The sequence below is a fragment of the Lepisosteus platostomus genome, chromosome 9 (genome assembly GCF_059453375.1).
Source record: "Lepisosteus platostomus isolate fLepPlt1 chromosome 9, fLepPlt1.hap1, whole genome shotgun sequence".
NCBI lineage: Eukaryota > Metazoa > Chordata > Actinopteri > Semionotiformes > Lepisosteidae > Lepisosteus > Lepisosteus platostomus.
The window spans coordinates 16,924,246-16,951,741 of record NC_142619.1 but is presented as its reverse complement, the minus strand read 5'-3'; the positions used below and the strand labels follow the sequence as shown (position 1 = coordinate 16,951,741).

The 27,496-nt window shown below is 38.6% G+C and overlaps 1 protein-coding gene across 2 annotated transcripts in view; it reads left to right on the top strand.

Annotated features, from left to right (window-relative positions):
• The window catches only part of LOC148654569 (sodium- and chloride-dependent GABA transporter 2-like), a 52,676-nt gene extending 25,921 nt beyond the window's left edge, over positions 1 to 26,755 (top strand). Inside the window, exons 9-17 of one of the 2 annotated variants that reach the window (XR_015941493.1) lie at positions 2,866 to 2,969; positions 3,926 to 4,050; positions 7,464 to 7,576; positions 8,081 to 8,218; positions 8,663 to 8,765; positions 14,945 to 15,045; positions 17,029 to 17,175; positions 18,549 to 25,088; positions 25,208 to 26,755. Coding sequence is in view for 1 of the 2 variants with exons in the window: in XM_088646985.1 (XP_088503111.1) it covers positions 2,866 to 2,969; positions 3,926 to 4,050; positions 7,464 to 7,576; positions 8,081 to 8,218; positions 8,663 to 8,765; positions 14,945 to 15,045; positions 17,029 to 17,175; positions 18,549 to 18,701 (984 nt within the window). In the remaining variant the exon portion in view is untranslated. Of the gene's footprint in view, positions 1 to 2,865; positions 2,970 to 3,925; positions 4,051 to 7,463; positions 7,577 to 8,080; positions 8,219 to 8,662; positions 8,766 to 14,944; positions 15,046 to 17,028; positions 17,176 to 18,548 lie in introns of both variants that reach the window. The other variant, XM_088646985.1, reaches the window with a different exon arrangement.
• The last annotated feature ends 741 nt before the right edge of the window (positions 26,756 to 27,496 follow it).

Here is a 27,496-nt window from a genome sequence, read left to right as displayed (position 1 = left end):
ACAGATGTTTTTATTTTTATTATTTTATTTGAAACCCACCGTATGTGCTCAAACTGAAAAGTTGTAAAGGTAAGTAAATGTTACATTTATTTTAGCACAAACTAAAGACAAAAACAATTAAAATAATTAATTATATATCTACAGTATTGCGTAAGGCTTCAGACATTATAATATGTGTTGGAAGTACAGTGCGTTTGGCAGCAGTTACAGCTGCAAGTCATTTAGGGTTAAATCTATACAAACTGCACACAGTTTTGATGCAATTTTTTACCATTCCTTGTATATTTGCTCAGGCTCTCTCAGGTTGCTTGTGGAACACTTTTCAACAGCTGTTTTCAAGTCTTTCCATAGATTCTCAATAAGATTCATGTCAGGGCTTTGAGTCACTCCAGGATATTAATTTTCTTATTCTTAAACCACTCCAGCGAAGCTTTGGCCTTGTGTTTTAGATTATTGTCCTGCAGAATGGTGAAATTATGTCCCAGTTTTAGGTCTGAAGCTTATTTTTCTCTAAGGTTTGCTAATAATTTGAGTCCTCAATGTTCCCATCAGTCTTGACATATTTCCCAGTTCCTGATGATGAGAAGCAGAACAAGTTACAAAACTGCATGGACGTACTTCAGAAGTGTGGCAGGTCAATCTGTGGAGGGACTGCAGTAGCAGCTAACCTGCCACTAGATGCCACCAAAATGTCTCTAACAATTGTCAGCTGAAAATTAGATGCAGTGTGGGGAGCCTGCTTGGAGTTTGATGGCAGTAGCTAAGACTTGATAGTCTTACTTGCTGTAAGACTTGATAGTACTCTGAAATTAAGCTTCCTGCACATACAGCTCCCTGCACTTTCATGCTCTCCTACCCCTGGACGAACTTTATTACAGGGGAGGGTTGTTTGGATTGTCAGACAACCTTTAAAATTGGAATGCTAGCATATGGTTTCCCTAAAAAGTAATAAGAAAAATCTAAACAATCCTGTAGTATTTGCACTGATCAGTGTATCCTTTCAATCATATTTGTCACTTTGCTATGATCTAAATAGGACAAGAATTTAAACTGTCTTTATATACTGTGTACAGTGTAATAAAATTAGCCTCACACCTGAAGAAGGCTTCACAGCCGAAACTTTCTCCCTTTTTTTCAGCATGGAATAAAACCTATTACTTGTTCCTTTGTAGCCTACACATGCTGACGCAGCTACCCACCTGTATAATAAAATTGTCTCTTTTTCTTTTGTTTCTTTTGCACATATTTTTTTATTATACTGTAAATTCTAAACTGAAGTCAATTTTTAGAAATTAACTTGTGTGGCTAAGAGGACCATAGTAATCAATTCTTTTTGTTCTAGTCTTATATATTTGTATATATTATTTTTAGGACCATTCCACTGTCACTGTCACCCAGCATGGTAAGTGACCTGTATTACAGTGCCTTGCAGATGTATTCTTACTTGCACATTAATAGAGCAATTAATTTGTATTATACACACAGTTTACTCCACACATTCAAAGAAAAAGACAAAAACTGTTTGATCTAAATTCAAAGCATGACATTTGAGACAAATCCTACATACTGTAGTGTCACTCAAATAACTGCATCCCTGCTGTCAAGCATGGTGGTAGCAACGTTATGTTATACAGTAGTGCTGCTTCTTATCAGCAGGATCTGGGAAGCTTGTCAGAAGTGATGGGGATATATACAGTATGGAGCAAATGTCTGGCAAATCTATGAGAAAAATCAGCTTCAGACCAAAAACTGGAAAAAAAATCACCTTTCAGCAGTACCAAAAGCTAAAGCACAAGACCAAAGCTATATTGGAGTGGCTTAAGAATAAAATAGTCAATGTCCTTGAATAGTTATAGTCCTGACTTGAATCCTACTGAGAAAGTATAGCAAGAATTGAAAACAGCTGTTCCCCAACCAGCTTGAAGGAGCCTGAGCAAATATACAAAGAAGAATTGTCAAAAATTGCATCAAGCCTTTGTGCAGTTAGTAGAGACTTAACCCTAAAAGACTTGCAGCTGTTACTGCTGCCAAAGGTACTGTACTATACTTCCACCAAACATTGAGTTCATGGGTCTTACTACTTTTGCAATAAATATATTCAATTATTTTTTCTGAGATTTACCATTTACTTTTATGTTACCCTTAGAAGTTTCATGTTTGAGCATGTAGGTTTTAAATACAATATTAAGTTACACAATTGTATAATTTACATCATTTGTATTTTCACAAATGGAACACCATAGCAAGGATCTAAACACTTATGCAAAGCACAGTGTGCCTTTCAGAAGGGGTGATGGATTTGGATGTTGTACTGCTAATCTGCAAGCAGCAGCAAGTGACTTGAGCCAAAGCACATACTGTACAGTACAGTAAACTTCATAGCACAGAAATTTAACCTCATGTACTGGGTAAAACAGGTGATAGTTCTCCTTGATCTTTGTAATTCTACAAAAAGAAAAAGACAAAACCAGAATGCACAAAATCAGAAAACAAAGAACAAAAACAGTTTCTTGTAAAAATTTGGCCTTCAGTTTGTCCAGAATAAATCCTCAAATGTCCATTGTAATTTTGTAAGTACTCACAAGTAAAATTGCTCAAACTCAGTAAAACTAGATAGATTAAGATTGAATACATAGGATTTTCATTAACACTTTACATTTTAAAAGAATTAAACGTCCAGAGGTCTGTACAGAGAGTCATTTTGCAGCTACTGTAGCTCCAGTGGAACTACAGTAACTGCAAACTTACAGTATCTGTAAACATCAGCAATGGAGAAAATTCTCAAGAGACCAATTCACAATGGCAAACTGAAATTTCCTCATCAGTTCATCAGTTCATTCTGTATGAAAACGGTTGTCTTCTAAGGTGTGGCGAGATGCTGGGACACAAGTGTTTTTCTCCTATGCTGTGTGCCAAGGGGTTCTGACAGCCCTTGGAAGCTACAACAAGTATAATAACAACTGCTACAGGTAGGCAGGTAAAATAATGTGTATAAGTAAAAGTAACTAAAATATAACTAAAAGTATACATTAATTTAAAATATAATTGTTTGGATTTATTCCAGGATTTATGTCTCTGTTACAATATACTGTACTGTATGCATGGAAAATAGCCAGAATACAATATGTATTCTGTTGTATTTGTCATTTATATTAATCTCATAATAAAAAAAAATAAAATGACTGTACAGTTCCTAACTATAAGCAACAAATTACAGCTTTGACTTTGCTCTGACTTTGCTTTGATATTTTGGAGGGCACAGTCATTGCATATACAGTACACTGCAGAATTTCAGTGATTTCCAAAGAAAGAAAGCTCAAAACCTCTGAACAAATCAAATAAAACTAATCCATTTCAGAAAAATACTATTGCTAAAAATCTACAGTATATCTCGCCCCTGTTAGCTGTAATTTTTTTAATAGAGTTAAAAATATTGATACCATCATGTCAACTAAAGTAGCTTTAATGTATATCTCTATGGCTGATAAGACCCGGTTCAGATTTAAGGTCTCAATATTATTCTATTGTCTAGAATCTTAAAAACAAGCTATTGAACATCATTTGTACTAATAATGTAGTTCAGCCACAAAAGGAGACTTGGAGATATACTGTATATATATTTGAAGCATGCCTCTACTTTTTATAGGGTCTGATGAGACCGGTGATATTAGCTCCAGGTCCTGGAGGGCTGCAGCCCACAAAGTTTTATTGTTAACTTATACTCCTCAATCAGTAAAGACATTAAACTGTGGCAATATAGACCAATTAGGTACACAGCTGATTCAAATCAAGTGATTGAGTGTCCATGCTGTAATGAAAACCAGAAGACATGGTTACTGTCTAGGACTAGGAGTAATTATCAGTGAGTTAGACCCTATTCCTCTGCTTGGAGGTTAAGTTTGTACCACATGTTCCTTTCCTGCAGAGACTGCCTGGCCCTCTGCCTCCTCAACAGTGGAACTAGTATATTTGCTGGTTTTGCTGTTTTCTCTGTACTGGGTTTCATGGCTTATGAGCAAGGTGTGCCGATTGATGAGATTGTTCAATCAGGTAAGTTCTTTCCATGACAGTAGCTCATTTCTTGGATCCATGCATTCAAAATAAAGCAATACAACAAATTAAACTATGTTTAGCAAAGTGTTTCTTAAACAGCGTATTATTAGTGCAAGATGTACAACACACTCTTCCAATATTCTAGACCCAACTGTGCAGAAAGTATTCCAGGAATTCCTACCCATGTTAAAGGAGGATGTAGTCTCCTGGTATGCACCCTGACTGAGATCATCATACAGTAACTTCATTTTTATAAATAACTGACTTAAAATAAAACACATTCATAATGAGCATTACGATTACATGGGTGTTACCCAAAGCAGAGAACAAGGACAAATTAGAACAATATGACAGAACAATACATTATGCTTAAGTAGAATTCAGAGCTATACTCTACGGTACCGTATAAAATAGCACAGTACAACATCAGTTCCATCAGTCATCCTTATAGAAAATCCATCCATCTGGATTAAACAGTTCTCTGTGTAGTTCACCCTCTTTATTTGTATTGGAACTGAAGACCAGAATGGGCAGTGTGTGGACCTACTGTACCTTAGACTGTAACTGGTACTGTAGATAACAATTGTACCAACAGCTCTATTGTTTGCTTATCCTCTTGCATGGACAGAGAGTTTATTTGAGTCAGGGAAGTGATTTAATTTTTTTTTCTGAGAGATTCAGGGAATTTTGACCATGGCAGGTTAGCAGGAACTACAGTATAGTGTTTTCTTGACCTATCCTATCTCACAACGAGCAAGCAGTCTTTCCTGGTTGTTCATACTCTATTTTGCACTGGCCAGACATAGAGTAAGGACATCGCAGTCTGTTATTGTTTATCTGAGTTTTGGATTTGGGATTTTGAAAATATATTCTGCTAGTGATTTGTTGATGTTGAATTTATACTGTAAATAATAATGGTAAAATAAATTATTTAATTGTAAGGCCAGTCTCACGCTCTAGTGTACAGTATGTCACCCTATTGGTTTTCAGCGACAGACAGCCTCCCACAGTTTTTGTTTTACAAAGCTACAGTAGAATACACAGGGAAACAATATAGCATGAGGAGAATTTGCAGTGTAATGTCACACAGCAGCCCGAAAGAATACACAACTGTGTAGAACTGAAAGAATTTGTGAGACCAATGAAGATTCAATCTAATGACAGAAACTCTGATTTTCTATTATATGCTTGAGAGGTATACCCAGTACTTCCATCTACCTCTCGAATAGGCAAACGTTAGTCTGGGTTGTGTAGATACAGTGCCTTGCGAAAGTATTCAGCCCCCTTGAACTTTTCAACCTTTTGCCACATTTCAGGCTTCAAACATAAAGATATAAATTTTTTATTTTATGTGAAGAATCACCAACAAGTGGGACACAATTGTGAAGTGGAACGAAATCTATTGGATTTTTGAAACTTTTTTAACTAATAAAAAAATGAAAAGTGGGGCGTGCAAAATTATTCGGCCCCCTTGCGTTAATACTTTGTAGAGCCACCTTTTGCTGCGATTACAGCTGCAAGTCGCTTGGGGTATGTCTCTATCAGTTTTGCACATCGAGAGACTGAAATTCTTGCCCATTCTTCCTTGCAAAACAGCTCGAGCTCAGTGAGGTTGGATGGAGAGCGTTTGTGAACAGCAGTTTTCAGCTCTTTCCACAGATTCTCGATTGGATTCAGGTCTGGACTTTGACTTGGCCATTCAAACACCTGGATACGTTTATTTGTGAACCATTCCTTTGTAGATTTTGCTGTATGTTTGGGATCATTGTCTTGTTGGAAGATAAATCTCCGTCCCAGTTTCAGGTCTTTTGCAGACTCCAACAGGTTTTCATCCAGAATGGTCCTGTATTTGGCTGCATCCATCTTCCCCTCAATTTTAACCATCTTCCCTGTCCCTGCTGAAGAAAAGCAGGCCCAAACCATGATGCTGCCACCACCATGTTTGACAGTGGGGATGGTGTGTTGAGGGTGATGAGCTGTGTTGCTTTTACGCCAAACATATCGTTTTGCATTGTGGCCAAAAAGTTCGATTTTGGTTTCATCTGACCAGAGCACCTTCTTCCACATGTTTGGGGTGTCTCCCAGGTGGCTTGTGGCAAACTTTAGACGAGACTTTTTATGGATATCTTTGAGAAATGGCTTTCTTCTTGCCACTCTTCCATAAAGGCCAGATTTGTGCAGTGTAAGACTGATTGTTGTCCTATGGACAGACTCTCCCACCTCAGCTGTAGTTCTCTGCAGTTCATCCAGAGTGATCATGGGCCTCTTGGCTGCATCTCTGATCAGTCTTCTCCTTGTCTGAGCTGAAAGTTTAGAGGGACGGCCAGGTCTTGGTAGATTTGCAGTGGTCTGATACTCCTTCCATTTCAAGATGATCGCTTGCACAGTGCTCCTTGGGATGTTTGAAGCTTGGGAAATCTTTTTGTATCCAAATCCGGCTTTAAACTTCTCCACAACAGTATTACGGACCTGCCTGGTGTGTTCCTTGGTCTTCATGATGCTCGCTGCGCTTTCAACAGAACCTTGAGACTATCACAGAGCAGGTGCATTTATACAGAGACTTGATTACACACAGGTGGATTCTATTTATCACCATCAGTCATTTAGGACAACATTGGATCATTCAGAGATCCTCGCTGAACTTCTGGAGTGAGTTTGCTGCACTGAAAGTAAAGGGGCCGAATAATTTTGCACGCCCCACTTTTCATTTTTTTATTAGTCCAATAGATTTCGTTCCACTTCACAATTGTGTCCCACTTGTTGGTGATTCTTCACATAAAATAAAAAATTTATATCTTTATGTTTGAAGCCTGAAATGTGGCAAAAGGTTGAAAAGTTCAAGGGGGCCGAATACTTTCGCAAGGCACTGTAATTATGTAATTCTGAAATATTGCCAAGCTGCCCGCATCCAGTGGGGTTAATAGCCACTCCTATTGGGCTACTTGTAGGCATTGTAGACTCTCTTAGTGCTTTCTTATAAAATGCTTGCATTGTTGCTGTGTGCACTTCAACTGACACCTTTTCATTCTTTTATAAGCTGAATGTTGTGAAACTGAAAAGAAACATTAGATTATTCCTTAACTATGTGTCCCTGAAAAAGAAATGTTACCACCGCACTACAAAGTTGTCCTCCTGTGCTTTAGGTTTTCTAGAAAGATCCCAGCATGCAGTGTGACAGAGGTGCTGTTTGAGTGAAATTTTTATACATTTTTAGACATACCATACTCCAATTAAGGTAGAATGTAACCCATTCCTACTGGTAAAATATTTAAGAGATCCAGGGATATAGAATAATGTAAAATTCAGTAATTAATCAGGTTACATCACTGAGCAATACAATAGTACAGCAGAAGGTATTGTTTATCTCGTATTTGTGAATGACATAAAAGCATTGCTCTCTTCTCATTCAGGTCCAGGGCTGGCCTTTATAGCCTATCCGAAAGCAGTGACCATGTTGCCTTTTTCTCAGCTTTGGGCTGTGCTTTTCTTCCTCATGATCATATTCTTGGGTCTTGACAGTCAGGTGAGTATGTAAAATGTTGAAAAGTAGTAATTAGAACTGGATCGGGGGTCATTTGTTCCTTCTTTGGGTAAAGTTAGCATAGTTGAAAAACATGGAAGTTTTGGTTTCAACATTTTTTCTCTGATCATTTGGTTTCATGTCTATATAAAGAACAATATATAGAGATATAACATTCAAGCTACAGTATATACTGTACCAACATAAAATTTCAATTCTAATGCAGTTATAATAGTTTTGCTACAAAACCCATAACATAAATTAAATGCAAACGAATCCAACATTTGCAGCACTTAAGCAAATGAAAAATCACATTCTTGTAACAATATAAAATGTTTTTTTTCCAATAAATATCTTAACTTTAGTGGACTGCTCTTCATAGATGAGATTTAAAATGCCTTCTCCTCACCATGTACGCTGCTTAGTTTATTGCACTGTAAGGAGACTGGCATAGTGTTCGTACTGTTTGGCAGGCTATCTTCATGCTGTTATTGTGCCTGTGTGCAGTTTGTCTGCGTGGAGAGCCTAGCCACTGCCATCATTGACATGCACCCCCGGGTCCTCCGCAGAAAGGGACGTCGGGAGATTCTAATCCTTCTCATTGCTGTGGTGTGCTTCTTGCTCGGACTTCTGCTTGTCACAGAGGTAAGGAAACAGGTCCTCACTGTAGCCTCGTGATGCATCATAGCATGAGCCGCCATAGCCAATGTTTTAAAAACATCACAGGACCCACTGATATGGTATATTTGGACAAAGAAAAATGTCTATCCTAAAGCTATGTTTCTCAGCCCCCATTTCTATGGACAGACACCAAAACCTGGAGCAATGCAGACCTGTCCTTAAGTAAGGTTAACGATGAAGTTGTTTTCGTTAACTATGGACCCTAAGGAAGGAGACCTTAGTGAGTGCTCCTTGGTTAAAAAAGGCTGTGAACTGCTGCTCTAAAGTATTTCTGTACATCTCACATTGGTCAGATAATGTGGAGTATGATGTACTGTAACTGAAGAAACAAGAGCCATGACCAGAGGCAGATTTGTGAACTTTTCCTTAAAGATTCATTTTGACTTGTTGTCATCTTGTTTCAATCAGGGAGGAATTTACATCTTCCAGTTGATTGACTCGTATGGTCCAAGTGGGAAGAGTCTGCTGTTCATTGCTTGTTTTGAAACCATCTGTGTGGGGTGGATCTACGGTAAAGCATTATCTTACATTCTAACATAATGTTTTTTTCATGAACTTATCTTTTTTTTTCCTGTAAAAAAAGATATCATGGATGGAAGAGAGGCAATGAACCACTAATCCCACGCTCCCTCTGGCAGCACTCAGACAATTGTGTGCTGCCACTTGGAGAATCCTGCTCACAGTTTGATATTCATATGACCCAGGTCCAGATATGAGAGACCCCCTACACATAGATTTTCTAATATGGTTTCTAGAAGATTTTTTAAGCAAAAATACTTCTTTTATGACAGCAATCCTTTCTTCTGATTTTAATTGTCACTCATGGAATTAAATTTTACACCAGAACAAAAACACCTGCAGATTTCTTTTGCAGATACCTCACTGTAGGGAAGATGAGAAAATAAGGAATTGATATTTTCTCATAAAAAATAATCGTAACAAATAATGCCACTCTATGGTGAGCAAGTCTGAGCTGGTTAAGCAGGCAGACAAATGGCAAAGACAAACACATTGAAATTATGTGGGAATGTAATGGTAAAGTGTGCTATGTGGATATAAAAATGCTACACTAAAAACTGTTTTTTCAACAGACATGTGGCATCCGTAGTCGATAGCCTTTTTCTTAATTTCCATATATATGTGAGGGTAGGAATCAAACAGAGTTTGTTCATGGTTATTTCCTTAAGTTGAAGGTGATATAATTTGCTCTGTACACAGCACAAATTCAGTGATAGATTTGTTTATTTTTCTGAGGGCTAGTAACCTCAGACTTCAGCTGAATGCCAGAAACCCACTTGCATATTGCATGAGGAAAACATTCTAACTTCACCCAGAAGATGCCTCACTCCAGAAAGGAGCCCAGGACCCAAGGGCTGTGAGAACACATGTCTAACTGCTACACCACTGTAATGGAAATTTAATTTCATTTATATGAGTTTTCACCTTTAAAGAAGTTTTCAAGGAACAAAGTAAGTTTGCATGAAGAGGGTGTGGTGTCTCCGGGGGATAGTTTATGTAAACGAAGGTCGTACTTACACCACACTTTACTGTCCTCCGATCCGTGGCGTTTCTTCCAACACCTGCCTTCCGAATACAGTCCGTAATCCGTTCCCTTAGTCCTGATTCGTTCCGAGTTCCAAAAGTTCGTAATAAAGACAATCCGCGATGTATCCTAAACCAGTGTCCGTAATCCAAAATCATAAACCTTTTCTCCTTGCAGTCGTTCGTTAGCCCGATCCTTAACATCCACCTCTTTCCACTCTTTTCCTCCGAAACGCATTCACCTTACCGGCTTCCGCCCCGTTCACTCCCTCTGGGCCACTTATATTCCGGTTCCTGATGCGTCTCAGCTGTGTCTCGTTGTTCGCCATCTTGCTAAGGTCAATCTCTAGCATTTTCAGTGTTCCATTTCGGAAATACCTGTTAGAGATGACCCTTCCCCGGGTCCTCTTACATTCCCTCCCCCTGAGATCAGCCCCGACCTCGGGCGATCTAGAAAAAAACAAACAGTGCATTCGGGAGAGGGCGTCTACATTTCCTTGTTTCCTTCCGGGTCTATAGACCGTCTGAAATTGAAATCTTTGCAGACTAAGACCCCATCGCGTAATTCGATCGTTTTTAATAATAATAATAATAATAATAATTGCTTACACTTATATAGCGCTTTTCTGGACACTCCACTCAAAGCGCTTTACAGGTAATGGGGACTCCCCTCCACCACCACCAATGTGCAGCATCCACCTGGATGATGCGACGGCAGCCATAGTGCGCCAGAACGCTCACCACACATCAGCTATCAGTGGGGAGGAGAGCAGAGTAATGTAGCCAATTCATAGAAGGGGATTATTAGGAGGCCATGATTGGTAAGGGCCAATTGGAAATTTGGCCAGGACACCGGGGTTACACCCCTACTCTTTTCGAGAAGCACCCTGGGATTTTTAATGACCACAGAGAGTCAGGACCTCGGTTTTACGTCTCATCCGAAGGACGTAAAACCGAGTTTTTACGTTTTTATCCATATTTTGCAACATCCATGTTAACGGCGCATGATCTGTGTATAATATAAATCGTCTTCCCAATAAATAATATTTCAAATAGTCTAGGGCCCATTTGATTGCTAGACATTCTTTCTCTATCGTGGAATAGTGTTTTTCGTCCGGATTCAACTTACGGCTGATATAGAGAATAGGATGCTCTAGTCCTTCAATCTCCTGTGACAGTATGGCTCCAATCCCAGTGTCTGAAGCATCAGTTTGTACCATGAAAGGCTTACTGAAGTCTGGTACCTGTAAGACGGGTTGAGAAGTGAGAGCTGCTTTTAAGTCTTGGAAAGCCCTCTCTTCCACGTCGGTCCATTTTATTTTCTCCGGACAGCTCATCTTCGTCAGATCGTGTAGAGGGGCGGCCATGGCTGCAAACCCTGGGATGAAACGCCGATAGTAACTTGCTAGTCCCACAAACGTTCGAATTTGCTTCTTGGTAGCTGGTTTGGGCCAGTTCTTGATTAATTGTACCTTCTGATCTTGGGGCATGATCAATCCTCTCCCGATCGTATAACCCAGGTAATTGGCTTCCCTAGCCCCCAGACAACATTTATTTGGGTTGGCCGTTAATCCTGCTGCTCGCAACGCTCCAGTCACTGCTTCCAGGTGATATAGATGTTGTTCCCAGGTCATGCTATGGATTACAACGTCATCCAAGTAGGCGGCTGCAAAATCCCGATACGGTCTCAGAATTCGGTCCATCAATCTTTGGAATGTTGCGGGCGCGCCATGCAAACCGAAGGGTAGGACCCTATATTGATATAGTCCTTCAGGTGTGGCAAAAGCGGTTTTGGCTTTATCTTCTTTGGCCAGCGGCACTTGCCAATATCCCTTTGTAAGATCAAGGGTGCTGATGTATCGAGCGTTACCTAATCGCTCGATTAGTTCATCTATACGGGGCATGGGGTATGCATCAAACCGCGAGATCTCATTTAACCTTTTGAAGTTGTTGCAAAATCGGATAGTTCCATCTGGCTTGGGGATCAGAACTATCGGGCTAGCCCACTCACTATGGGATTCCTCGATTATTCCCATCTTCAGCATTTTACCCACCTCTTCTTTAATCAGTTTCTTTTTAGCTTCTGGTACTCGATACGGGGGTAGCCTTACCTTTTTCCCCGGTTCCGTGACGATCTTATGTTGTATAAGGTGGGTTCGACCAGGTGTCCGGGAAAAAACATCTTTGTTTTGGGACAGGAATTCTTGTAGTTCCTGTTTTTGTGCCGGAGCCAGGTCTCCCACGGCTACCGCACCCGTTTCTTCTTCCAGTGGGTCTGGGGAAAAGTGGGTGAGCAGAACTTCGGTGCCATGCCATTTTTTCAGCAAATTGACGTGGTAGATTTGATGCTGCCGTCTTCTGTCATGTTGCTTGACCTTATAGTTGACTGGCCCCACCTTTTCCACCACTTCATAAGGTCCCTGCCAGGATGCCAAGAATTTACACTCTGGGGTTGGAACTAGCACCAGTACTCTGTCCCCAATCTGAAATTCCCTCGCAACTGCTCCCCTATTATAAATTTGTTGTTGTTGAGCCTGGGCTTTCTCCAGGTTTTCTTTTACTAAGGGAACAATAACCTTTATTCTTTCTCTCATCTGTTCCACATGCTCAATGATAGTTTGTAAAGGGGAAGGTTGATGTTCCCACGATTCTTTGACCACGTCCAATAGGCCCCGTGGTTTCCGAGAGTATAATAATTCAAAGGGGGAGAATCCAGTCGAAGCCTGCGGTACTTCTCGAACCGCAAACATGAGATACGGAAGCAGCTGATCCCAATTTTTTCCATCCTTTTGCATCGTCTTCCTAAGCATGCTTTTCAGGGTCTTATTAAAACGTTCTACTAGACCATCAGTTTGAGGGTGATAAACAGAGGTTCGGATCTGCTGTATACCCAGCAGCTTACATAAGTCTCGCATGACTTTGGACATAAAAGGTGTTCCTTGATCAGTTAGGATCTCTTTAGGAATTCCGACTCGAGCAAACAGTTGTACTAGCTCTCTAGCTATGTTTTTGGCGGTGGCAGCTCTCAACGGAATGGCTTCGGGGTACCTGGTAGCATAATCTACTATTACTAGAATGTATTGGTGACCCTTGGTGGTTCTGATCAGGGGCCCCACCAAATCCATCCCAATCCGTTCGAAGGGGGTTTCAATAATTGGGAGGGGAATCAAAGGGTTCCTATAATAAGGTTGTGGCGCACTTTTCTGACACTCGGGGCATTCCCGACAGTACTTCTCGATGGCCTTATAGATTCCTAGCCAAAAGAACCTAGAGAGGAGTCTCTCGGATGTCTTCTTTACCCCCAGGTGCCCACCCAGGAGGTGGCTATGGGCCAAGTTGAGGAGTTTCATCTGGTAAGGTCGGGGAATAAGGAGTTGTTCCACTTCTTCCTGTCCCTTCTGCTGCACTTGATAAAGGAGATTATTCTTTGTCATAAAATATGGGTAACTCACGGTGTTAGGATCAGTACACCACTCCCCATCAATTTTCCTGACATGTCCCCACGCATGTCTCAAGTTCCCATCTTCTAGTTGGGCTGTCCCAAACTAACCCCGACGTTCTGGGGGTTCTCAGTTTGGTAGTTCCATATTTCCAAACTCAGCTCCAAGTTCAGTTCCGCTTTCTTGTGGGTCCGTCTCATCAGGGTCGTCGGCAGGGCCATCACCACTGTCTTCCGGCCAGGGGATGGGTCTTGGCCTAGCTGATTGGATCGTGTTCCAAATCTGGAGGAAATGGGGACAGTCTCGTCCCAGTATGACAGGGTATGGCAACTGCTCAACTACTCCTACCGTTGAGCGGTAGGTCCCCTGTTCTGTAGAGATGCTCAATTCGACCGTCGGATAGTCTTTGGTGTCCCCGTGAATGCAAGTAATAGGTATTCCCTTTGTTCTTGGAATCTCTAGTCCTCCCGGAAGTATTGTAGGGGTCACCAGGGTCACCGCACTGCCCGAGTCCAATAAGGCCTCGATGGGTTCTCCCTCTATAATTCGTTCGTTGGTTTCTTTTTGGATTTGGTTCGCCTCCAGTTGCGCTTCGTTAGCTTCTCGTTGTCCTTGTAATGCCTGGAATTGGGCGAGGGTGGCCTGGGACAACTGCTGTAGTAATTCTTCCATAGCGTTTCTTCACACGCGCAAAGCGAAACCCGCACACACACACAAAAAAAAACTTGCTCTCTTCGATTCTCAAACCCGAGCGGGAGTTGCCCGCATCCTCCACCAATTGTGGTGTCTCCGGGGGATAGTTTATGTAAACGAAGGTCGTACTTACACCACACTTTACTGTCCTCCGATCCGTGGCGTTTCTTCCAACACCTGCCTTCCGAATACAGTCCGTAATCTGTTCCCTTAGTCCTGATTCGTTCCGAGTTCCAAAAGTTCGTAATAAAGACAATCCGCGATGTATCCTAAACCAGTGTCCGTAATCCAAAATCATAAACCTTTTCTCCTTGCAGTCGTTCGTTAGCCCGATCCTTAACATCCACCTCTTTCCACGCTTTTCCTCCGAAACGCATTCACCTTACCGGCTTCCGCCCCATTCACTCCCTCTGGGACACTTATATTCCGGTTCCTGATGCGTCTCAGCTGTGTCTCGTTGTTCGCCATCTTGCTAAGGTCAATCTCTAGCATTTTCAGTGTTTCATTTCGGAAATACCTGTTAGAGATGACCCTTCCCCGGGTCCTCTTACAAGGGATTACTGTACTTTATTTTCTCTCTTCTCCATAGTTTGTCTAATAATCGATTAGTACAACTAGTATGTAATAATGGCTTACGATTAGTATCTGGATATTGGTGCAATGCAAATACTGTAAAACATTACTTCCACTGATGACTTCTCTATGCTTCAAAAACTTTAAAAATCAGGAATTTAATATTGTTTAAATTTGATTGCTTGCCAATGTTAGTCTGTCCTGCAAAAACTGCTCCCTGAATATAAAAATATGAAAAATGGCTTCTTGAAACAAAGCTCCCACAGTGGCCGCAAAAGAAATGAATAAATTGATGTTTAGCCACCTGATTTCCTAGATAATATTTTGTGTACATCTGTCCACTCTCAGAAAACCACCTATTCCTGGTAAGGCAAATGTTTGTCATACATATTAAATCTTTTGATTTAATATAAAACAAAAACCTTTTCTAACTTTTCTACAGGTGCAGATCGTTTCTACGACAACATTAGGGACATGATTGGATTTCGCCCGTTCCCTGTGATAAAGTACTGCTGGCTGTTTATTACCCCGATTATCTGTGTTGTGAGTGCTCCACTTTGTTGCCTTTTTTATTAAAGTTTTTGTTTTTTACTATTAGTTGATACAACACAGTTACAGTGAAGAAAAGGATGTTATGCATGCCATATAATCTGTATACCTGAAAAAGGTGTTGACTAAGAATCACTGACTTTATCAAGTGTGGCTCAAATTGCTTTTGTAAAGGTAAATGAATTTGTGCTGTTTATAGAAGTCTTTAGGCTTATTTTTTCTGCTTGATAAATACATGACTATTTATCGAGTAATGGTGATAAATTGTCACAAGGAACATAAGTAAGATTATACTGTATTAGAAACTATTTGACAGTTTAGTTAGTAAGTAAATCTAAAGTTTCATCCAGTTGGATCTTAAAGAGTCCCAGAGTTTGGGCCTCAACCACAATGACATTTAAGTTTTTCCTTGCATGAAATGCTTGCTTCAGGTCCTGCCATAACATCTCAGTAGGGTTTAGGCTATGACATGTCCAATCCAAAATGGAAATGGTTTTCTTTTTAAGCCATTTAGTTGTAGATCTGCCTTGTTTGTTCAGGATTATTAGTTTGCTGCATTACCTACTTTCAGCTGACAAATAGATAGCATTTGGCATGTCTATTCTGAGAACATTCTTCCACTATTTTTGTGGATGCAGGCGTTCTTTGGTGAACTTGAGACAGATGGCAGTGTTCTTTGTAGAGAGTAATGTTTTCTTCTTGGCTATTCTCTTTTGAAAACTACGGTACTCTCTTCATTCTTTTCCTCATGGCTGAAGCACAAACATTGACATTAGCTGTTTTGAGAAAGACCTGCAGATCCATAGATGTTACTGTCTGATTCTTATTGATTTCCTGTATGATTTCCCTGGTTGCTTTTTAAGGATGACGAGTCCTGGTTAGAGTCATTGTTGTCATGGGGATATTCTTGAAAATATTCCCTCTTTCTGAGAGTGGTTGGATGGAGCCCTAAATGTTTAAAAATGGTTCTGTAACCCTCTCCAGACTAATGAGAATGAACTACAATGTTTTTTTTAAATCACATTTGACTGTGGCATGACGTGCTTAATTAGTGCAGAAAATTAGTAATTTAGAGGTTCAAATATTATTTGACATACACTGATCTGAGTTATTCATTTTTTCTGCTTCATACACCATTGTGTTTCAAAAACATTAAATTGGTTTTTATAAGCCTGTACTGGAAAATATAAAAATACATTTTAAGACTTTTGATTAAACCAAGTTTACTGAATGTTGTGGGTTCACAAAATTTTTCTTAGTATTGTATGACATATATTATGATTGTCATAACCCAAAAACTGCAATATTACTTTCATTTAAACCCTGGTGGTTCATATTCAAATATGACAACCATTTATATACAGTATCTTGGTAAAGAATTTAAAGTTTTATACTATCAAACAGATGTACAGTAAGATAGAGTTAAAGAATTCACTTTATTGTTCCATTTGGACTATTAATAATGGGGCATTTACTCTTCAGTTGCATTCATCTGAACTGGAAACAATTACGCTATAAATAATTATTATCTTTTGTACTCACATTCAAAGCAAAATGTTTTTTAATGTTGGCATGATCTACAGTACTTAGTGAAGTCAACAGAACTGATAGACAAAACAGATTCCAAGATGTTTTCACATTTTGAGTTTAAATAGCTGGTTATTTAAGCCTGAGTGAGACACACAATCGTCTTGACAGTTAATGTTAAATCCTATAATCTTGATTTCCTGTATTTTTGAAGAAAAAAAAACTAATCTGAATTCACATGATACCATTCTAGTTTTGCTAGTTTTATTTGGTAATAGTTTTAGCAAATGCTACACATGTACATGAGGCATTTATTCTAGTATTAATTTAGAAACATCATTAAGAAGATTTTCCATTGTCTTGTTGTATTTCATTAGTTTAAAAAGTTCTTATGACGTGAAATAGAAACAGTTCTACAAGAGATTGATGATATTTTTTTTTTTCTGACAGTCCACTTTAGCGTTTGACCTGTTGGAGAATACAGGGTTTGGTTCAACACCTTATCCTTGGTGGGGAAAAACTTTGATAGTGCTTCTGACATTGTCTTCAATGATATGCATCCCCATATTCATCTTGTATGCCACGTATTTTTCAAAGGTAGGTTTTCTTTTGTATGCTCTTGGTTTACTAATCATCTTTTGTATGGATAATACTGGTTCAACAAACAAGTGACAAGAGAAAAAAGGAAAGTGTCGATGTCCTCTAAATGAAATCATACAGTATACTATACCATGTTAATTGAGAACACTGAACTGTTGATAGCATAAAGGTAGACAATACCTTTATTTGGCTGTATTGCCTTTATCAGGCAATATATTTTTAAAAGTCTTTCCATGTAATTTAATGTGATACAGTATGTCATTTATAAGTTGTACCTTTCAAGATATTCTAGAGGTCAGTGTTCATTATTTTCAGCCTTCAGCCTTCAGCTCTCACCTTATCCTTACAAAGTCATTAGAATGTTTTCTTTAGGAGCAACAAATTACTTCATACAGTATGTGGAAGAAAGTCTGTATAAAGTCCTCTGTTTTTACATACTGTATTCACAAGGCTGAATATGCAAGTTAAAAGTTCTATACTGTACAAGTGAGATTTCGGAAAGCATATTTTATGCTCTACAGTAGGAGCACATTGTGTGCCATATGGTTGATAATCACAATGCTGTTGTTGGTCTCCTCTGTCATAAAAATTCTTCTGCCACATCTTTAAAAACAGTGTTCAAATGGTTTTGAACCAGATTAACATAAGTAATATACTTTTACTAAATGAAATTCTGGCTAGAACAGGATATGCTGTACTTGCATTTAAATTGGGTAACAGTTAACCAGTGTTTGAATGATTATTGTTTATTTTTACTTATACCAAATTTCTAAAAACAATTTCTCTTTACAGTGAGTTGCACTCTATTAAATCTATATAGTAAGAATGTTTCTGACCTGTCATTATAAAAAATAGAGAACTACATTTTCAATAGCTCATTCACTCCTTTACACAGTAGAAAGAAATACCCTCTTGTATCTCACCCAAGCCCTTCTGGTCCCATATTTTGGAACTGCGGAGATCCTGACAGTTGTTTATGTATCTTACTTATTCAGTATTTTTTTATTTTCCAGAAATATGTTCAATCAGTTAATTAAGTTAACTCCGATATTCCAGGAACTCTTGTTGGCATTTTGTTTTTTCCTGAAAGTCAGGTTTAAGTGATGTATTACAGTATGTTGTGGTAATCAAAGTAATAGATTTTGAAATTAATTCTAGGACACATTCATAAAACACATTTATGCATTTCAATGAAGCAGAACTGAGTCTTCTATCAGTGTTGTGATTGATTTGTCATAGTACAACATGATATAATATTGTGTATTGTAATACATACAGTATTGTGACCTTGATTGTTCATCCCATCTCCTAAAAATGATCCTTAGTTTTTATAGTCTGTTTGACAATTAATTTCTTTTTGGTATTCACAGTCTAAAGAAAACCTTACAACACCTTCCAGTGAACTTAAGCAGGTGGAGCCACAGAAGCCGAGACTTACTATCTTTAATTTTGTTGTCTTCAATGGGGACAAGCCCTCCAGCAGAGAGGAGAAACCAGATGAGCATCATGTTTCTGGATTCTGAAAATACCTCCAGGTAGAAGAAATGTTTTGAAGCTACTGTGGATCATGTTGTTCACAGAAGTAATGAAACATCTATAAAGTTAGATGTTTTATAACAGGAAACAGCAAGTTGATAGTTGCTCACGAGGTTTGATTTTATAAAGCAAATGAATGGTAAAGTTTATACATTGACATACAGTACCGTATCAAGCCTGGTCCAGCACTCAATGGAAGCTTTTCTCCACAATGACAAGTTTGTGACATAGTGTGTTCATTTCACACATTTTTCTCTCTAATGTATGAGGCAGACTTACATTATAAGGCAGGGCCAGCTGCTTCTAAAGCAGTGCTTTAAAAAACCTTGCAAGAAAACAAACCTTTGTTTAAAAAAATTAAAGAAACTGCAAGAAATAAAATGAACCTTTCCTCATTTAGCATTAACACAAATCTGTGTTTGTATCATTTACTGTTTATCAGGATAAGTTTATCCAAAGCAATCTACATGTATAACCCATCAGTTGAGCAATATATTGAAATATTCGGTGTGAAATATTCTGCATTAGGGTACAAAGCAGTGTTCCACCTGTACTTTAATCCCTCAACCAGCCAGTCATGAGTCTAGAGCCCAACTCACTAGTCTACACTACTGCCTTATCATATAGACCCATATATATGTTTGTATACACTCCTAAATTGTAACCTAATAAGCTTTAGCTTTGTGTTTAATTATAACTCATGTTTGTTTTCATGCCTTTCAGTACATTAATATTAATCGTGTGATTTGCATTACCAGATCCTCTAAGCAGAACAGCATAGCAGTGCATTTCCTGGCACAGATTACCAAAACATCAAAGTAATGACTTCTTTTTAGTAATAATGTAAACCCCGCTACTACTTAGCACTTATAAATAAAGAAGATCTATTTAAAAATTTAAATAAGACAATAAAATACTTAAAATAGAAGCTACCAAAGCAACTGTGATCATCACTAGGTTTTTTTTGTATTGATATATACTGTATATACAGTATATATCAGAAATTTGCAGTCACAAATATTGGAACCCTCCATTTGTTGTTCATTAATAGTGATGATTTATACTGTACTTAATTGCTGATCATGCCACTGCTAAATTCTTTGACTTTATTCTATGACCTAAAATGTAGAGTGAATTAATTAAAATATGAATACTTGTTTATTCAGCTTCTAGGCTTACAGTATGTTGTGCTACAGAAATTAGCTCCCACATTCTGGGAGGATTTACAAATAGTAATGCTAGTGTTAAGAATCAAAAAGCTATGCCACATCAATGACTTAGCATTTTCCTTATTAATCAGGCTTACCTGCTATACAAATTTGTTGACTGAGATGCTAACAATCAGTATTTGTGACTTCTGGACATGCTTGCAAGAGATGTTATTTTTTAAGTATTATTTTCCAAGAGTAAGGTTGCTCCTGAAAAAGGGTTGTCTTAATTATAAAAAGATATATAATTGGTCTAGAAACACCAGTTTTTATATTGGTTGTTTTTTTTTTCTGGGAGCTCCAAATGTACTGTTCCTTTTGGGTTCAATGAGCCACAAGCTGACAGATCCTAACAGCAGAAACACAGAGATGGCATACTGTATACAGGACGGACAATAATTCACCAAATCCACATAGAGAAAGCAGGTATTTTCTACCATACTGAAACTACAAGAAGACTTTGAATGTTCTACAAATAGGGGTTGCAGTGTATCCACTCAGATGAAGTTGTTGGTCGACTTTGTGGGATTCAAGTTCATCTATCACCTGTACTGCTCTATATCTGCAGCACCAATCTGCTTGTCAGTCTCATGATCCCCTGTACTCTCACTCGTGAACAAGACCTTGAGGTATAGCTGTTCCCCCTTCACCTGAAAAGAGCAATCCACCCTTTTCTATGAGGGAAGCATGACTTCAGATTTGGAAGTGCTGAGCCTCATCCTGACAGCGTCACACTCCGCTGTGAACCTCTCCAGTTTGTACCGGAGGCACAGAGGACAACATCACCTGCAAACAACAGAGGTCCCCTAACTAGATACAGTCCAAACCTCAGCTTGATCATGACCTGGAGAGGAGACAAGATGCAGCCTTTGCAGAGCCCGACACCCACCTAGAGTGGGCTTGACGTAATGCCGAAAATATTGACACAACTAAGTAAATACAGGATGCAGATAGCACGAGATAGCAGCTCCCGCATCCCACACTCCCGTAGCACCTCCCACAAAAAAACCCAGGGCACATGGTTTTAAGCCTTCTCCAAGACCAGAAAACGTGTACACAGGGGTGGCAAACTCCCATTCATCTTCAAATATCTGTACAAGGATAAATAATTGGTCTAAGGTTCTACAGACAGGACAGAATCTGCATTTTTTCTCCTGTATCTGGAGTCTCCTTTCCATTTCTTGTGAATTGTTTTGCAAGCATGCCTGACATTACCTTTAATGTTTAGAAATTCTTGGAATTATGTTGAAGGTTTCAATAATGTTAAAATGATCGTATATAATCTATGTCTATAATCTAATTATGTTCATTGTATAACTGCTAGAATTTAATTTGTTTCAGGGGTCTTTGATTTTATTCTGCATTTTCTCCCTCTGAAAAGTAAAATACACTATTGATTTAGTGACAGGAGACATCACTGGTGTGGTGGTCTTGATATTAACATTAGAATGATCCCTCTTAGTTTGAGAGTTTCAGAAATTAGTGTCTACACTATGTTTCAGAACTGATTTGGTGACAGATCATTTACTCTCCTTACTCCTTACTATCCTACTGTATTATAATGTTCCTATACTTAGTATACTTGGACATTCCTTGGTATTCCTTGGACATTCTTTGTTATTCATGATCAACACAATGATGAAACACAAAGCAAGAGACACTTTATCATTCAGGAATTTTGTCTTTATATGCATATCATTTTCAGGTTACGATTATATGACATTAATCCCACCTTTTAAAATTTTACTAAATATTGAATATTTGTTGAAAAGATTTACACTAGAAAGGTTCAAAGGTCTTTTCAGTCTTGCTTTGGTATTCAAATTATAGAGTTAAGTGTTCATGACAACAGAGTGTACAGTATCTCTAATTACAGAAACAATTGGAATGTATGCCTGTTCAAACTACAACATTAAAGGGCTAGTCTGCAGTGCTAATTTTGTTATTAAACTCCAATTTATTGAGGTAAAAGTAAACTGGAGAACTAATACCACATTTGTTAGGAAATTCAGAATATAGTTGATAAATTAATTTAAAAATGCGGTAAGTGTTCTAAACACAACAGAAGAGGCAAATAACAAAACACTAAATAATTAATAATATAATAATTAATAATTGCTTACACTTATTTACACTACACTACTTACACTATGTTTTACAGGTAATGTGGACGCCCCTCCACCACCACTAATGTGCAGCATCCACCTGGATGATGCGACGGCAGCCATAGTGCACCAGAACGCTCACCACACATCAGCTATCAGTGGGGAGGAGAGCAGAGTAATGAACCCAATTCATAGATGGGGATAATTAGGAGGCCATGATTGGTAAGGGCCAATGGGAAATTTGGCCAGGATGCCGGCGTTACACCCCTATTGTTTTCAAGAAACGCCATGGAATTTTTAATGACCACAGAGAGTCAGGACCTTGGTTTTACGTCTCATCTGAAGGATGGCACATGTTTACAGTAAAGTGTCCCTGTCACTATACTGGGGCATTAGGACCCACATAGACCGCAGAGTGAGCTCCTCCTGCTGGCCCCATTAACACCTCTTCCAGCAACAACCTTAGATTTTCCCAGGTGGTCTTTCATCCAGGTACTGACCAGGCTCACACCTGCTTAGCTTCAGTGGTTTGCCAGTTGTGAGTTGCAAAGTGATATGGCTGGCGGATTAGAACCCTATTCCAAGAAAGGCATCTGTATTATTTTTCCTGGATAAGGAAGCAAAATTACTTAGTTTTGGAACTTAATCTCTGGTTAGCAATATTAACACAAACGTATGAACCCTCAATTAGAAATGGATAGGTACAGTACAATGAAACCTTGTTATGGTTCTTTTCCTGACTACAGAGTACTATTCCTATAAGTATTTAGTCTGAGCGGGATTTGTTATAGTGTGAACATAAACATCACAGCAAAGTGCAGGATAAAGTTACTTCATATCCTATAGCCTGATTATTTCTGAATAGATAAGATAAGATCACTTTATTGGCCATATACAATTTCTTGCATTAGGAATTTGTCTTTTCGCATACCCCAGCTTGCTCTCCATGAGACACACAGATGGGGAGAGAGAAGCTTGGGGTCAGAGTGCAGGGTCAGCTATTTATACAGCGCCCCTCGAGCAGTTGGGGCTAAGGGCCTTGCTCAGGTGGCCAACGGAGTAGGATTGAATAGAACCCAATGAGATTTCCTGGATATTTCAGACCTGAATTGCATTGCTAGTTTCTTGACTAATTATGAAGTTAAGAATGAGATTTTCTCAGGCTCTTAAATATATTATTTATATTAGAGGGAGGTGCAAACAGTTTCTAAATTTGGGCAGAAATACTGCATACACTCACTTTTAATTAAAACAATATTCCTGATAGAAACTATTGGATACCTCGCAGCTAAATAGAAATGAGCTCATTTGCTCATGCCCATTAGGAGTTTAGCACAAAATGTGGGGGGAAAAGCATTAAATAATTTTAACAAAGCTTGCAAAATAGAACACTTGAAGGAGTGCCAATAAATTAGGAAGTCTACATGGAACATTCTATATTCTCCAAATAAGACATTGAAATAGTGGAAATCTGCATTATGGTATAATGAGCTCAAACATGTAATACTCCAAGGACAAACCCATGGCTCATAAAATACACAGGGGGAGTATCACATCCTATTATATCATCTTCCCACATGTGTGACTCATTAACTCATTCTCACCCTGGGATAGAACCTTGTATTGCCTTAATCATCCTGGGCCACCATGTTCTAGACTTTCCTTTTAAGCCCTAGACACTTTGAGACATAAAAGGATAGTTGTCTGGAAAACAAACAACATCTAATGGAAATTGCATTAGTAAATCTTTACTAAATTGATATTGCTGGTTAATTGCTGCATGGTCCTAAAATGGTGCTCCATAGATGTAAACACATCAAAATGCAGTTTTTATTTTCTATTTTACTTCATTATTTGCAGTTATGCCATTTTAAAAGGTGCCGCTTGTGCTGATTAAAGTATAACGGTATGCACGGACTGCCAATCTAATGTGTTCATCTGTAAAAGGAATAGTACAAAGATTATAATTTATTTAATCAGCCAGCGATGTAAAGTACTGAGCTGAAGTAAATGGTTTTAAAGAAGCTTTTAAACAAAAATGTCTGCAAATAACAGGCAATTTCAAATATAATAAAACTTTTTATAAGCATTTCATTTTTTGGCATTGACTAAAATTCTTAAAAACACAGTAAAATGATACATATACTGTATACATTTTCTGAAGATGAAAATACCCTTAAAAATGAAAGTAACACAAACTTTCACACCATACTGCATACCTCAAGGAAGAATTAGTGCTGTCATAGTTTCACTGTTTTGCTTATCATATTATATTACTTCCATGTTCAAAATCTAAGTTTGAATGTCTGAAAAGGAAATAAGTTAGTCTTTCTCCAGGTGCACCTCTAAGCTTCTTTTGAAAATTTGAAAAAAAAAAAAGCTCTTTCAAATGACTCCTTCTCTAAGCATTTTCTGGAAAATTACAAGGGGGAGGTGCTTATGGGCAGAAGTGCTACTGGATAACACATGTTCTTGGGGTCCAAAGAGCCCCGGAGTGTCCTCAGTGACCTTGAGAAAGGACCCTAGATCATGGCATAACACATGTTTCTTTTTCTCTAAGACCAAGCATCTTTTACCAGAAATAAACAAATTCATAGTAAGGGTGGTGGCGACCACGAGCCTATCCAAGAAGCCTCAGGCACGAGGCATGATTACATCCTGGACTCTAGTCCATAACAGAGTGCAAGTGTGGACACACAGCAGAATACAAAGAAAAGTTAGAGCACCAATTACTGTATCTTTCTTGGCATCTCTTGCAGTAAAGCACAATTGTCTTCCACAACTGCCTTAGATGATCACAGAATGTGTTAGAATTTTGGTCATCGATGATAGGTAGGTTGTTATCATTCATTGTTTCAAACTGTTCACAAACTGTGACCCTGAGCCAGCATATCACCTGATCTTGCATGCAAGTTTGGGTGGTCTGTCACTGTTTGGCAAGCGGAAAGGCATTCTCCACATTTGGTGATGGTAGCGGGATATGTGTTCCTTGGTGGTCCGTCATGGTTACATGTCCAATTTTCACTCCAATTTCACACAAAAATGGTGTTTGAACAGTTGTGTGGTAATGTGATGGTGAAGTCTGAAGCTTGGTGCAGTCTCCTCATGCTGGAGTGTAAATTGGAAACACCTGCTTTAAGTGTCTGATTGCCTCCTGTGGAACGTCCACTGGTGAAAAAGTGCTTATTTGATTGTCTCTGTGGGCAACTGAACATTCCACAGGATCAACATCCTGGGTATATGAGCAGTCAGGTGGATGAGTGTGTAGTGGAAACGGACTGTAGAGCGCTTAGATAGCACAGCAGAAGTTATTTGTCTCCTGTGCTTTTACAGTACATCAGTACTCAGCCTGCAGTCTTAATACCAGTGTAGATTTGTAGGTTTTAAGAATGATGATGAAAAACTTGCAAGAATTTTGTTATGTATGAATTTTAACATGTTATTTGAGTACATGTCCCTGAATTGAGTTTGAACATTCCAGAGTCTCTGTGGAGTTGTTGTATAATGTTGATGACGTTTGGAAGCTGGCTGCTGAGGGTTAATCCATGTGCGGCACACCAGTCAGTCTGGGACATATCCTAGGGGAAGCCTGGCTGTATATGGATGGATGAGCCCTGTTAAGTGTGTTAGGCTATGTGAGAGAGTGAGAGAAATGGATGATTTATTTTTGATAATGAAGATAATAGAGTCTTCAACAGGAATTCATCTGTACTGGCTCTTCCTGTGGATGTTTGATGACTGAAGAGTTGTTCCAAAGGCGATGAAAAAGAACTGAAACCTTTGCTAACCACTAACTCTATGAGATGAGCTGGTTTTTGGGACTAAGCAAGCTTCTACGAAAGGATATGTACATCATAGGAGCTCAGAAGGACTCCGTAAACCAAACAGTGACAGTGACTCACATACGATTGCTGGCTCAGAGTCGGGTTGTGGCTCAGGGGTTGACATTCAAAACATACTTGCTTTTCAATTTCATATTGTTCTGTGGTTTCAAAGTGCTCCTTGCAGCAGACTCTTACAACCATTCAATGTTGTCTTGGGTAACAGTTTTAGACTGTACGAGTAATTGTTTAATGCTGGGTGTTTCAACAGGTGTCTTCTTGCAAGATTAGTCTTACAAGTCCTTTTGAAAAGAATGGTTGGATAAGGACTTGTTTGGAATTTGATAATTTTTTATGGTGTTCTATGTACATTGTCAAGTTCTTGTTTCATAAACATGTCCAGAAAAACTACATCACACACTCATAAAGCCCCCACATTTTCACAGAGAGTGCATACACTGTAGAACATATCTTACCTTTGCTATTTGAACCTTGTGGAAATAGCAAAGGAAGCACAGTGAAAGGCTTGGAGACTGTGCAGACACTGAAAATGAAATCTTTTTAAAAGAAACTGAATGAGGACAAGCAAATCACAATGTGTTTTAATGTTAATGGACCTGAAGAAATTACGAAAAAGATTTATCAACATATTTTATGTTGATTCACTATGTTTATATTTCAATAATGTCCGGAAACAGAAATATAATAATTGAAAAATGAATGGATGTCAGTAGGAATGTGTAGACCTTAAATCAAAGGAAATAATAGAAATTTTAATGGTATAACCTTAAACTTGTATAACTTCAAAGAGTGGGTACTTCCAGAAATGGAAGCTCAAAGACACCTGTGTTATCCCCCATTTTCAAATTTATTATACAATATGTATTAAAATCATCCCTGAATGCAACCTCCTTTGTTTTATTTTTTGTTTGAGCTTGTGTTCAATGCCACTGGCTATGTATATCCAGTTCTGCCATCCATATAATCTGAAGAGGCATTCTATTAACCAGCAATTTAAACTGGAAATTCATGTGACTTCAAATCCGCATCACCATTACAAAGTGCAGAGCTCACAGTTATTCGAGTTGACTGTTATCCGCTTACTGGCTGGCAATTGGCAGGCAGGGTTTTAGGAGGACTTTTGAGAGAAGCTCAAACCAGGGGTGTGAAGCAGCTGTGAGGACACTTTTCTCCTGACCTTAGAAACTCTTAAATAAAGTGCCTTGATATCTCACTTCTCATGATATATAACTTTACTGGAGACTCAACTCAGCTTTTTCAATCTGCAGTATAACTGATTAGACACGTATCCTGCCAGGCACATTTCTGATTTATTTTTAAGTGTGTCTGCAGTGTTGAGTTATGAGCAATTTCATACTCTAAAAACTGTATAGATGTTTACTAGAGTAGTGCCTCACAGACTGCCTTAGAATACCGTTGAGTTTTATTTTGTTGCATTTCCCCCTTTTAATTTACCCTCTGATGTACAGTATGTCTCAGTTTCCACCTAAGTTAATGTAGTTTTTCACGTTCGGAAGCTTGTTTTCTTTGATCATTGTTCTGTTAAAGAAACAGCATGTAAAAACCTAATATAGAAAAACACAATCTCATTTGCTTCAATGCTCACCTTCTCCCGCCCTTAAAATCC